This window comes from Manis javanica, chromosome 6 (assembly GCF_040802235.1).
Source record: "Manis javanica isolate MJ-LG chromosome 6, MJ_LKY, whole genome shotgun sequence".
NCBI classification, from domain to species: Eukaryota; Metazoa; Chordata; class Mammalia; order Pholidota; family Manidae; genus Manis; species Manis javanica.
In genome coordinates this window covers 113,363,642-113,375,928 of record NC_133161.1, presented here as the reverse complement: position 1 = coordinate 113,375,928, position 12,287 = coordinate 113,363,642, and the positions used below count along the sequence as shown (strand labels likewise).

The following is a 12,287-nucleotide window of genomic DNA, read 5'->3' as shown; positions in this document are numbered from 1 at the left end:
TTTTTGACATCTGTTCTGGATTTCCCCTACCCTATCTTATTTTTATGTCGGTGATATTAAGTTTGTACAGCCAGCAGAAAGACTGGGCTAGAACATTAAGGATCTGTGACCAAGATATTCTCTAGGGAATGATCCTGACAATGTCATAATGAAAAAACAAATTATTTATCTCCAGTTTCTGAAAAAATTTCTCCTGTATTCTCCTGTATTTCAAAATAATCAAGCAATGCCAAACTATAAGGCACGGCAGAAAGAAAATAAAACTATGTAACGAGTAAAAAAAACAAAACAAAAAAAACAAATTATAATAAAACTCCTTGATCTGTGTTTTCCCTTTTAAGCTGCCCATAATTTCTTTTTTTCCTTAAATAAAGTTTTCTGCTGACAACAAAAGCAATATATGGCTAAAAAAGCACATACAGGGAAGTACAGGAAAAGAGGGAAAATCACCTGGACTCCTCCCCAAAGGTAACCACTCTTAGCATCCCCATATCAGGATTTTTAAATTATTGGAGTCCCTTAGAATCCCAAATTCACAATGCTGCTTTACTCACTACCTGTGAGATAAAAAAATTTTCTGTTGTTTCTCCTCTTTATTTGCAGAGACCAACTCATTTTTTTCATTCATTAACAGTAGCTCTCCTCCATTAGCAAAGCCTTTGTTTGGAACAGAGATCTCCTCTGGGTCTCTTTCCTCTGAAGCAAGTTGTCTGCCAGGAGCCGTCTTACTGAAAGGGCTCTCCCGGCTGCTCATCCAGCTGGATTCTCTCACAGCCTGTCCCAGCTCTAGGGCCCAGGTAGTGGTGTGCAAATTGAGTTTAGTTCCTTAAGCTGAAGCTGGTGAATGACTTCTGAGTTCACTTTAAATGGCCAGGCTTATTTTGATATAGAATGACCTATGCAAAGGTGAGCTATGCCTACATAATAATAAATTCCATGTGCGTGAAGTACTTTTAGAGTCTGTTTCCATCTTTATTGTTATCTACTGTACCAGGTGAACTGTTTAACAACAATTAGATTTCACCACAGTGCAGTTTGGTCTCAATCAGGAACAATGAAAGTCTATTAAGAACAGTAAACTTTATAGGTATGTTTCTTAAAAATGTATTTCCTTTTTACTAGAGGTTAAATATTAAACATTAGTACCACTCCACAGATTTACAATCCTTGGTCTGAGAATACTTGTTTAGATTACATTTAAGTATAAAAATAAAAATAAGCTTTATTTTTGTTTTACTAACATGCAGCAGCATCCTCTTCAGATAAAGTAGACAAGAGGATTTTGATACAAACTGTAATTATTATTATTTGCTTTAGTACTGGCAGTTCCAAAGGCAATTCGGTACATAGACTTACCTTGGAAAAACTCATTCTCCAGCAGTGAAGCATCCCAAGGAAGCATGACATCTCCCTCCCTCATGCCTGCTGATTTGCGGACAAATGCACTGTCAACTGGTTGATATTCTGGAGGTGGGGGGTATATTCTTGCCTGCTAATTTTAAACAGACAATTCAATATTATTTCTGCTAAGTTATTTCTGTATTATTTCTAGCCAGAATACTCACGTCTCCACAAAAATGTCCAAAGCTTGAAAGTCCTAGTCTAAAAGTCAATTTACTAACATTTGTTTTCAACTTACAAAACGTTTTGTTATTTCTGCCATTTGCAAGTGATTATGAACTTTTCCGTACCTACATCAATTCTTTTCGGTATGGGTTAGTCTTCAGGCAAGATACTGAGTCTCTCTCTGCCAAAGAGTCCTACAAACTTACACAGCACTACACAAATCTTGGGGAGGTTTCTGGAAAACAGGGAAGAAATTGACCTTTCTTGAGTTTCTGGAGTGTTGTCTCTATGGCCCTAGTGACTACAGTTTTAGGTTTCTTACCCTGCACCTAGTTAACTAGTGCAAGAGCTAGTTAACTGAAGCTTGTAGTAGACTTTAAGATTTGTAAACCTGATGGATTTAGGGGAAAAAGTGGTTATCCACAGAGTTTATGTAGAATGGCAGAACCTCCCATCAGACATATGGAGCTAGTAAGTAGTTGAAAGGCACTGAAAAGTAAGACCCTATGAATGTTTTCTTCAAAAACCACTGCTGGTTTTAGAGTATTTGGAAGAATGACATACAGCTAAAGTTGTTTTCCTTTCTTCACTAGCAAATATTTATCTTGATTTCATCAAATCCATCACTGCACTGCCTTACTTTCGAGCTTTAATTTGTCTTCATAACTTTGGGGGATTATCTACTCCCACACCTTCACTTTCTTTTGCCAAAACTCCATTTGCATTTCCTCTGTCAAACTGGCTCTGTCACTCATGACTCCATTTTAACTCATCTGCACCCATCCCTGAACAAAGTTGGCAGCCACTTCCGATTCCAGTCTCTGTGTTTTCAGCTCACTCTGCTGCTAGTCCTTGCCTCTTGAATCCCCTTCTTCCCCAAGTTTTCCCTTTCCATTTGATGTTCACCATTACATTTCACCTCACCTTGAACACCTGAGACCAAATCTCTCATCTTTCCAAAGCTCCAACTTATTTACTTCTTCAAGACCCAGGCCAGTTATTTCTTGTAGAAGTCCTGCCCAAATTTCATTGACCTGTGGTTTCCATTCTATGGGCAATCCATTGTAGAACACACACAGACAATTATTAATAAGGAAAAAACAATCCAATGACAGTTCACTGGTCATTGGATATAATTTTACATACTAAGATAAAATTCAGAAGTAAACAAGTATTAGAAGCAAAATGTAACTACACTAAGATACTAAAGTGGAGGTAATAAAACTAGAAACTAATAATTTGATAATCAGGTAAGTTATAGCTGAATTATTTTCTCTCTGAAGTGCATGAAGGTGTTTTCTTTTGTGCCCTATCTATTGCCTCTTCAAATCTTTATTTGTGTTAATAGCAATCAGTCATGGATGTTATAAGTCTATTCTTCCCAAACCTGCAATTTTGATAGATGGTACAGATTAGATATATCTGATTAAACAAGCATCATTGTCTCTCAAACATTTTAACATTCAGATAAAACTTCAACTTTCCTCTATGTGGATCAGACTGAATTCTTTTTGGCATTCTGAATCACAGCCCTTTATAATAAAAATTTATACTGAAATGAAAAAAACATGAACTGGGGACTCAAGTGAAGAGATGAACCTCTCTAAGCCGGCAAGGATTACTACCAACTAAAGACCCTGAAGATAACCTCCTTTGGTTGTATGTCTGCCTAGGTCTTCTGCTTTAAGACCAACCCTACACATCCAACATATTAAGGATACTTCCAACACACAGAGATGTAAATTATATGACTAAGGTAAAATATGGAGAGTTTGTTTATACTCAACTTTAGCTCTGCAAAGATTTTTTTCCAGTGCTAAAACTATAACAAAAGTAACTTGCTTATTTTTTTTTTAATGCTGAAGTGGTAGGTAGATGCAAGATAAAGATAGAAAGCATAATTTAGTGCTGTAAGAAGGCAAGTGTAGATGATCAGGTCTGTGCCTATAGACTAAACTAGACTATTAATCCAAGCTAGACAAGGGCAACAAAACATCCATGGATGCAGAAGATTTCTCTCAAAACAGGGGGGGTGAGGTTCTAAGCCTCACCTCTGTTGATTCCCAATTTCTCGATTATAAATCAAGTATAAAAATCAAATGAATAATCATATCTGACTTGATTGTTTATAGTTCATGATGCGTGATCAAAACTGAAAGTTTCTGTGATATGACTGCTCTTGCACTGTTCACCATGTAAGAACTTGTTCACTATGTGAGAACTTGTTCACCATGTAAGAACTTGTTCGTTATGCTTCAGAAGATTGGAGACTGTTGAGAGTTAGGCTTGGGGTTGATTAATGATTGTGCATTGAGTCCCCTATACAGAATTTTATTGTTGTTAACAACCATTTGATCAATAAATATGAGAGATGCCCTCTCAAAAAAAAAAAAAAGAGTAATTTGCTAGGCAATGACTGGTATCAGACACAGAGAAAACTGAACACTATCACTGCTCTACAGACCCTTTTATTTAAACTATAAGGGAGATGATATTATTATTGTTATCACTGTTATTAGCAGACATAGCAACTACACATTGATTATTCTAGGCAATGTGGTCAGAGCTTTATATGGGTTACTTAATTTCTTTATTTTAACAATACTATGAGGTTGGTACTATTATTATTCCCACTTTAAGGAAACTGCACTTGAGACAAATGAGGTTTCAAGAGGTCAGGTCATTTGCTTCAGGTCACACTGGTGGTGGAAAGGATTCATTCCCAGTCTGTTGGGTTCCAGAGCCCAGGCTGAATTGCCTCTCTCTACTTTTTAAAATTAGTTTATTAGTGTACTATATCCTAGCTATAGGGATATCCTGAGGCCAAGCACAGGTCATAGAGATGCTGGGAAGCATCTGAACTTTTCTGTTACCTACACTAGAGGTAAATCCCTCTGGGCCCAGAGCCCTCTGGATCCTCAGTCAGGGCTGAATCTTGGACTCAGAATCCCCCCCAAAATAATGAAGTTGCCATAGAAGATGAAGCCTCTTTTTCATTCCTGGCATGGAGGACCCTGTGCAGCAAAAGAATGTTGTTTACATTCTTTCCACTTTTACTATACCACTAGACTTCTCCCCTCCCACACATGTCAGTCCCCACTCTGACCTAGGATACCACCAGGGATTTGAAGACAAATGAATCATGACCCTGGAAGTGGACTAATCTCCAAAATAACTAATAAAGCATAGTATCCTCTGTTGTATTCTGAGCACCTAATACAGCATCAGCATATAAGAGACAGACTAATATTTGTTGAATTGAATTCCAGGACTATTTTTCCCATAATACTATTTCCCACTTCTGAACTTCTCTAACACATTTTTGTATACTCATTTGGCACCAACTATCACAAAATTACTTATTTATTCAGTTTGTAATATACTTCCAAAATATCCTCCCTCATTTGGTCTTTAGTAAAAATTTGTGAATTAGGTAAGGACTATCATTCTCATTTTGCAGATGAAAAAATAGAGCCTTGGGTTGCTGAGTCCAACAGCTTATATGATTCATCCCCAACCCTGTTCTTTCCCCTTTGATGTTTTTTAATGATATTTTATGTATCTCCAGTTAGGTGGTAAACTTTCTGAAGATAAGAACCTGGCTTTAAACATTCCATGCCCTCCGTGCACACAGTTATGGATTGATTTATGATAGCAAGGTAGAAAATTACATATGTAAGATTTCTAGTAAAGATTATTTCAGAAATAGAGTCACCGAATATTTTTTGCAATATTAGGGCTCAGAAAAGCATGTCTGAGGCAGGAAGCATAATGGTTAAACACATGAGTTCTACACAGGCCCAAATCCTGGTTCTGCCCCTGAATATCTATATAACATTGGGAAAGTTATTCAACCTTTCTGTACCTTAGTTTCTTTCTTGGTAAAATAAAAAGTTTTTAAATAGTAATTAATCGGAAAAAACTCTTCCACCTCACAGAGCTGCTATGAGGACAAAATGAACTAAGAGTTGTAAAACTTAAGAATGGGGTCTAGCACTTAGTAAGTCCTTATCTAAATTAGCCATTACTATTCTTTTGTGGCTTTAGAAGGTTTCCTGGAGGAATATTGCAGATGCCTGCAGTCTAATGAGCTGGAAAAGTATCCCATAGGATTAGAAGCCAGAGTCTCAAAATGCTGGCTTTTTGGATCTCAGTTACATTCTCAAACATGCTACATAAACAGGCTGAGCAAAAGGAGGCATTTACTCTACCCCATTCACTCTGCTGATATATTGCCTGCAGTCCTGACATGATCAAACAAACTAGCCTTCTATTACAGAATAACCTTAGACTGTTGGAGAGCTTCCTGGGGCAGCCAGACCTGTAGAACAGCAGGTGGAGCTGAAGCCTGAGCTCACTGATGTTATCAAATGCCTTGGTAAAGTCAACAACTTAACTTTTCAAGATGATCCTGAATTTGTTCTGTGTCCGCTTTCCTGAAAAAGTTGAATCCACCCCTGCACCTTGTGGCTTCAAACCCCTCATTCATTTCTTCTTTCAGTTTCTGGGTGCTCAGGTTATGCCAGGCAGTGGGGATGCACAGTGAGCAGACACAGTCCCTGGGATGTAATGAGTCTTAAGAAATACATATTTGGGGGAGCCAAGATGGCAGAGTGAGTAGAGCAGCAGAAATCTTCTCCCAAAACCATATATATTTTTGAAAATAGAACAAATACAACTATTCCTAAAAGAGAGACCAGAGACACAGGACAACAGCCAGACTACATCTATGCCTGCGAGAACCCAGCGCCTCATGAAGGGGTTAAGACACAAGCTGCGACCTGGTGGGACCCAAGCGCCCCTCACCCCAGCTCCTGGCAGGAGGAGAGGAGTCGGAGCAGGGAGGGAGAGGGAGCCCAGGACTAGCCATCCGGACCAGAGCACATACACACAGTGTGTGGGGTGCTGGGTATTAGGGAAACAAGACAGTAAAACCTGCGAGTGAGTCCCCGCAGCTGGCGCCCCTGGGACAAAGAAAAGCAAGTGCTTTCTGAAAGCCTTAAAGGGACAGGGACCCCACCGCTGGATGGAAGCATCCCAAGACACATAGCCCAGGAGCTGGGAATCCCAGGGAACTCCAGGCACCCTAACACCCTGGACGGCAGTGCAGCTCAGAGGCCCCTCAGGGTGATAAACAGCCTCCCACCTGTTTCCCCTCTGATGCGTCTCTGACATAGTGGAGCAGCAGACTGAGGCCGGCCACACCCAAAGCTACCACGGAGCTTAACTCCACAGTGGCCGGCCGGACAAGAATCAGAGGCCCCATCAGTATGCAGCTACACAGCACAAGCCGGTAGAGGTCGCTGTTCTCCCAGGAGAGGAAGGCCACAAACCAGCAAGAAGGGATGTTCTCCAGGCCAACACATGCGCCAGCTCCCCACAACTACCTCTATCGCCATGAAAAGGCAGAACAATTTGATCCAGACCAAAATCACAGAGACAACCCCTGAAAAGGAGGTGGACCTAACCAATCTTCGTGAAAAAGAATTGAAAATAAAGGTCATAAACATGCTGACAGAGCTGCAGAGAAATACGCAAGAGCTAAGGGATGACGTCCGGAGGGAGATTAAAGAAATGAAACAATATCTGGAAGGATTTATAAACAGAATGGATGAGATGAAAGAGGCCATTGATGGAATAGAAACCAGAGAAAAGGAACGCATAGAAGCTGATGCAGAGAGAGATAAAAGGATCTCAAGAAATGAAACAATATTAAGAGAACTGTGTGACCAATCCAAGAGGAACAATATCCACATTATAGGGGTACCAGAAGAAGAAAAGAGAGAAAAAGGAATAGAAAGTGTACTTGAAGAAATAATTTCAGAAAACTTCCCCAAACTGGGGGAGGAAATAATTGATCAGACCATGGAAGTACACAGAACTCCCAACCAAAGTGACCCAAGGAGGACAACACCAAGACACATAATAATTAAAATGGCAAAGATCAAGGACAAGGACAGAGTTTTACAGGCAGCTAGAGAGAGGAAAAAAGTCACTTACAAAGGAAAACCCATCAGGCTATCACCAGACTTCTCAACAGAAACCTTACAGGCCAGAAGAGAATGGCATGATATATTTACTGCAATGAAACAGAAGGGCCTTGAACCAAGAATACTGTATCCAGCACGATTATCATTTAAATACGAAGGAAGGATTAAACAATTCCCAGACAAGCAAATTTGAGAGAATTTGCCTCCCACAAACCACCCCAAAGGGTATTTTAGAGGGACTGCTCTAGATGGGAGCACTCCTAAGCCTAAATAGATGTCACCAGAGAAAATAAAATCACAGCAAAGAAAGAAGACCAACCAAATACTAACTAAAGGCAAAAAATAAAATCAACTACCCACAAAAGCAGTTAAAGGAAACACAAAAGAGCACAGAATAAAACAACTAACATATAAAGAATGGAGGAGGAGGAATAAGAAGAGAGAGAAATAAAGAATCACCAGACAGTGTTTATAACAGCTCAATAAGTGAGTTAAGTTACACAGTAAGATACTAAAGAAGCTAACACTGAACCTTTGGTAACCATGAATCTAAAGCCTGCAATGGCAATAAGTACATATCTTTCAATAATCACCCTAAATGTAAATGGTCTGGATGCACCAATCAAAAGACACAGAGTAATAGAATGGATAAAAAAGCAGGACCCATCTATATGCTGCTTACAAGAAACTCACCTCAAACCCAAAGACATGCACAGACTAAAACTCAAGGGATGGAAAAAGATATTTCATGCAAACAACAGGGAGAAAAAAGCAGGTGCCGCAGTACTAGTATCAGACAAAATAGACTTCAAAACAAAGAAAGCAACAAGAAATAAAGAAGGACATTACATAATGATAAAGGGCTCAGTCCAACAAGAGGATATAACCATTATAAATATATATGCACCCAACACAGGAGCACCAGCATATGTGAAACAAATACCAGCAGAACTAAAGGAGGAAATAGAATGCAAGGCCTTCATATTAGGAGACTTCAACACACCACTCACTCCAAAGGATAGATCCACTGGAGAGAAAATAAGTAAGGACACAGAGGCACTGAACAACACACTAGAACAGATGGACCTAATAGACATGTCTAACTTAACTCACATGTACTATACATGTACGCAACAGCATACACATTCTTACATGTGTATGCTCTATACGTGTATGCAACAGCATACACATTCTTCTCAAGTGCACATGTAACATTTTTCAGAAGAGACCACATATTAGGCCACAAAAACAGTCTCAGTAAATTCCAAAAGATTGAAATTTTACCAACCAACTTTTCAGACCATTAATGTATAAAACTAGAAATAAATTGTACAAAGAAAACAAAAAGACTCACAAACACATGGAGACTTGACAACATGCTCCTAAATAATCAATTGATCAATGAACAAATTAAAATAGAGATCAAGGTATATATGGAAACAAATGACAACAACAACACAAAGCCCCAACTTCTGTGGGATGCAGAGAAAGCAGTCTTAAAAGGAAAGTATATAGCAATCCAGGCATACTTAAAGAAGGAAGAACAATCCCAAGTGAATAGTCTAACATCACAATTATCAAATTTGGAAAAAGAAGAACAAATGTGGCCTAAAGTCAACAGAAGGAGGGACATAATGAAGATCAGAGAAGAAATAAATGAAAGTGAGAAGAATAAAACAATAGAAAAAATCAATGAAACCAAGCTGGTTCTTTGAGAAAATAAACAAAATAAATAGCCCCTAGCATGACTTATTAAGAGAAAAAGAGAATCAACACACATCAACAGAATCAGAAACGAGAAAGGAAAAATCATGACAGACTCCACAGAAATACAAAGAATTATTAGAGAATACTATGAAAACCTATATGCTAAGAAGCTGGAAAACCTAGAAGAAATGGACAACTTCCTAGAAAAATACAACCTTCCAAGACTGACCAAGGAAGAAACACAAAATTTAAACGATCCTATTACCAGCAAAGAAATTGAAGTGGTAATCAAGAAACTACCCAAGAACAAAACCCCCGGGCCAGATGGATTTACCTTGGAATTTTATCAGACGTACAGAGAAGACATAATACCCATTCTCCTTAAAGTTCTCCAAAAAAAAGAAGAGGAGGGAATACTCCCAAACTCATTCTATGAAGACAACATCACCCTAATATCAAAACCAGGCAAAGACCCCACCAAAAAAGAAAACTACAGAACAATATCCCTGATGAACGTAGATGCAAAAAAACTCAATAAAATATTAGCAAACTGAATTCAAAAATATATCAAAAGGATCGTACACCACGACCAAGTCAGATTCATCCCAGGGATGCAAGGATGGTACAACATTCGAAAATCCATTAACATCATCCACCACATAAACAAAAAGGACAAAAACCAGATGATCACCTCCATATATGCTGAAAAAGCATTCAACAAAATTCAACATCCATTCATGACAAAAACTTTCAGCAAAATGGGTATAGAGGGCAAGTACCTCAACATAATAAAGGCCACATATGATCAACCCACGGCTAACATCATACTGAACAGCGAGAAGCTGAAAGCATTTCCTCTGAGATCGGGAACCAGACGGGGATGCCCACTCTCCCCACTGTTATTTAACACAGTACTGGAGGTCCTAGCCATGGCAATTAGACAAAACAAAGAAATACAAGGAATCCAGATTGGTAAAGAAGAAGTTAAACTATCCCTATTTGCAGATGATATGATACTGTACATAAAACACCCTAAAGACTCCACTCCAAAACTACTAGAACTGCTATCAGAATACAGCAAAGTTGCAGGATACAAAATTAACACACAGAAATCTGTGGCTTTCCTATACACTAACAATGAACTAATAGAAAGAGAAATCAGGAAAACAACTCCATTCACAATTGCATCAAAAAGAATAAAATATCTAGGAATAAACCTAACCAAAGAAGTGAAAGACCTATACCCTGAAAACTACAAGTCACTCTTAAGAGAAATTAAAGGGGACACTAACAAATGGAAACTCATCCCATGCTCTTGGCTAGGAAGAACTAATATTGTCAAAATGGCCATCCTGCCCAAAGCAATATACAGATTTGATGCAATCCCTATCAAATTACCAACAACATTCTTCAACAAACTGGAACAAATAGTTCAAAAATTCATATGGAAACACCAAAGACCCTGAATAGCCAAAGCAATCCTGAGAAGGAAGAATAAAGTGGGGAGGATCTCACTCCCCAACTTCAAGCTCTACTACAAAGCCATAGTAATCAAGACAATTTGGTACTGGCACAAGAACAGAGCCACAGACCAGTGGAACAGAATAGAGATTCCAGACATTAACCCAAACATATATGGCCAATTAATATTTGATAAAGGAGCCATGGACATACAATGGGGAAATGATAGTCTCTTCAACAGATGGAGCTGGCAAAACTGGACAGCTACATGTAAGAGAATGAAACTGCATCACTGTGTAACTCCATACACAAAAGTAAATTCAAAATGGATCAAAGACCTGAATGTAAGTCATGAAACCATAAAACTCTTATAAAAAAACATAGGCAAAAATCTCTTGGACATAAATATGAGCAACTTCTTCATGAACATATCTCCCTGGGCAAGGAAAACAAAAGCAAAAATGAACAAGTGGTACTATATCAAGCTGAAAAGCTTCTGTACAGCAAAGGACACCATCAACAGAACAAAAAGGTACCCTACAGTATGGGAGAACATATTCATAAATGACAGATATGATAAAGGCTTGATACCCAAAATATATAAAGACCACTTGCACCTCAACAAACAAAAAGCAAATAATCCAATTAAAAAATGGACAGAGGAGCTGAGCAGACAGTTCTCCATAGAAGAAATTCAGATGTCCAATGGACACATGAAAAGATGCTACACATCACTAGTTATCAGAGAAATGCAAATTAAAACCACAATGAGATATCACCTCACACCAGTAAGGGTGGCTACCATCCAAAAGACAAACAACAACAAATGTTGGTGAGGTTGTGGAGAAAGGGGAACCCTCCTACACTGCTGGTGGGAATGTAAATTAGTTCAACCATTGTGGAAAGCAGTATGGAGGTTCCTCAAAAAGCTCAAAATAGACATACCATTTGACCAAGGAATTCCACTTCTAGGAATTTACCCTAAGAATGCAGCAGCCCAGTTTGAAAAAGACAGATGCACCCCTGTTTATCGCTGTACTATTTACAATAGCCAAGAAATGGAAGCCACCTAAGTGTCCATCAGTAGATGAATGGATAAAGATGTGGTACATATACACAATGGAATATTATTCAGCCATAAGAAGAAAACAAATCCTACCATTTGCAACAACATGGATGGAGCTAGAGGGTATTATGCTCAGTGAAATAAGCCAAGCGGAGAAAGACAAATACCAAATGATTTCACTCATATGTGGAGTATAAGAACAAGGAAAAACTGTAGGAACAGAACAGCAGCAGAATCACAGAACCCAGGAATGGACTAACAGTTACCAAAGGGAAAAGGACTGGGGAGAATGGGAGGGGATGGGAGGAATAAGGGGCAGGGGAGAAGAAAGGGGGCATTACGATTAGCATGTGTAATGTGGCGGGTACGGGAGGGCTGTGCAACACAGAGAAGACAGGTAGTGATTCTACAACATCTTACTATGCTGATGGACAGTGACTGTAATGGGGTTTGTGGGGGGACTTGGTGAAGGGGGGAGTCTCGTAAACATAATGTTC

General features: G+C 38.9%; 1 protein-coding gene across 17 annotated transcripts in view; it reads right to left on the bottom strand.

Moving 5' to 3' along the window:
- POGLUT3 (protein O-glucosyltransferase 3) overlaps positions 1-12,287 on the bottom strand; it is a 137,229-nt gene that overhangs the window by 46,263 nt on the left and 78,679 nt on the right. For 10 of the 17 annotated variants that reach the window (XM_073239281.1, XM_073239278.1, XM_073239295.1 and 7 more), the window contains one exon: positions 1,357-1,492. The exons of 1 other annotated variant lie outside the window; for it this stretch is intronic. In XM_073239281.1, coding sequence (XP_073095382.1) covers positions 1,357-1,492 — 136 coding nt within the window. Of the gene's footprint in view, positions 1-1,356; positions 10,609-12,287 lie in introns of those variants that run through there. 6 more of the 17 variants (XM_073239279.1, XM_073239287.1, XM_073239289.1 and 3 more) reach the window with 4 other exon arrangements.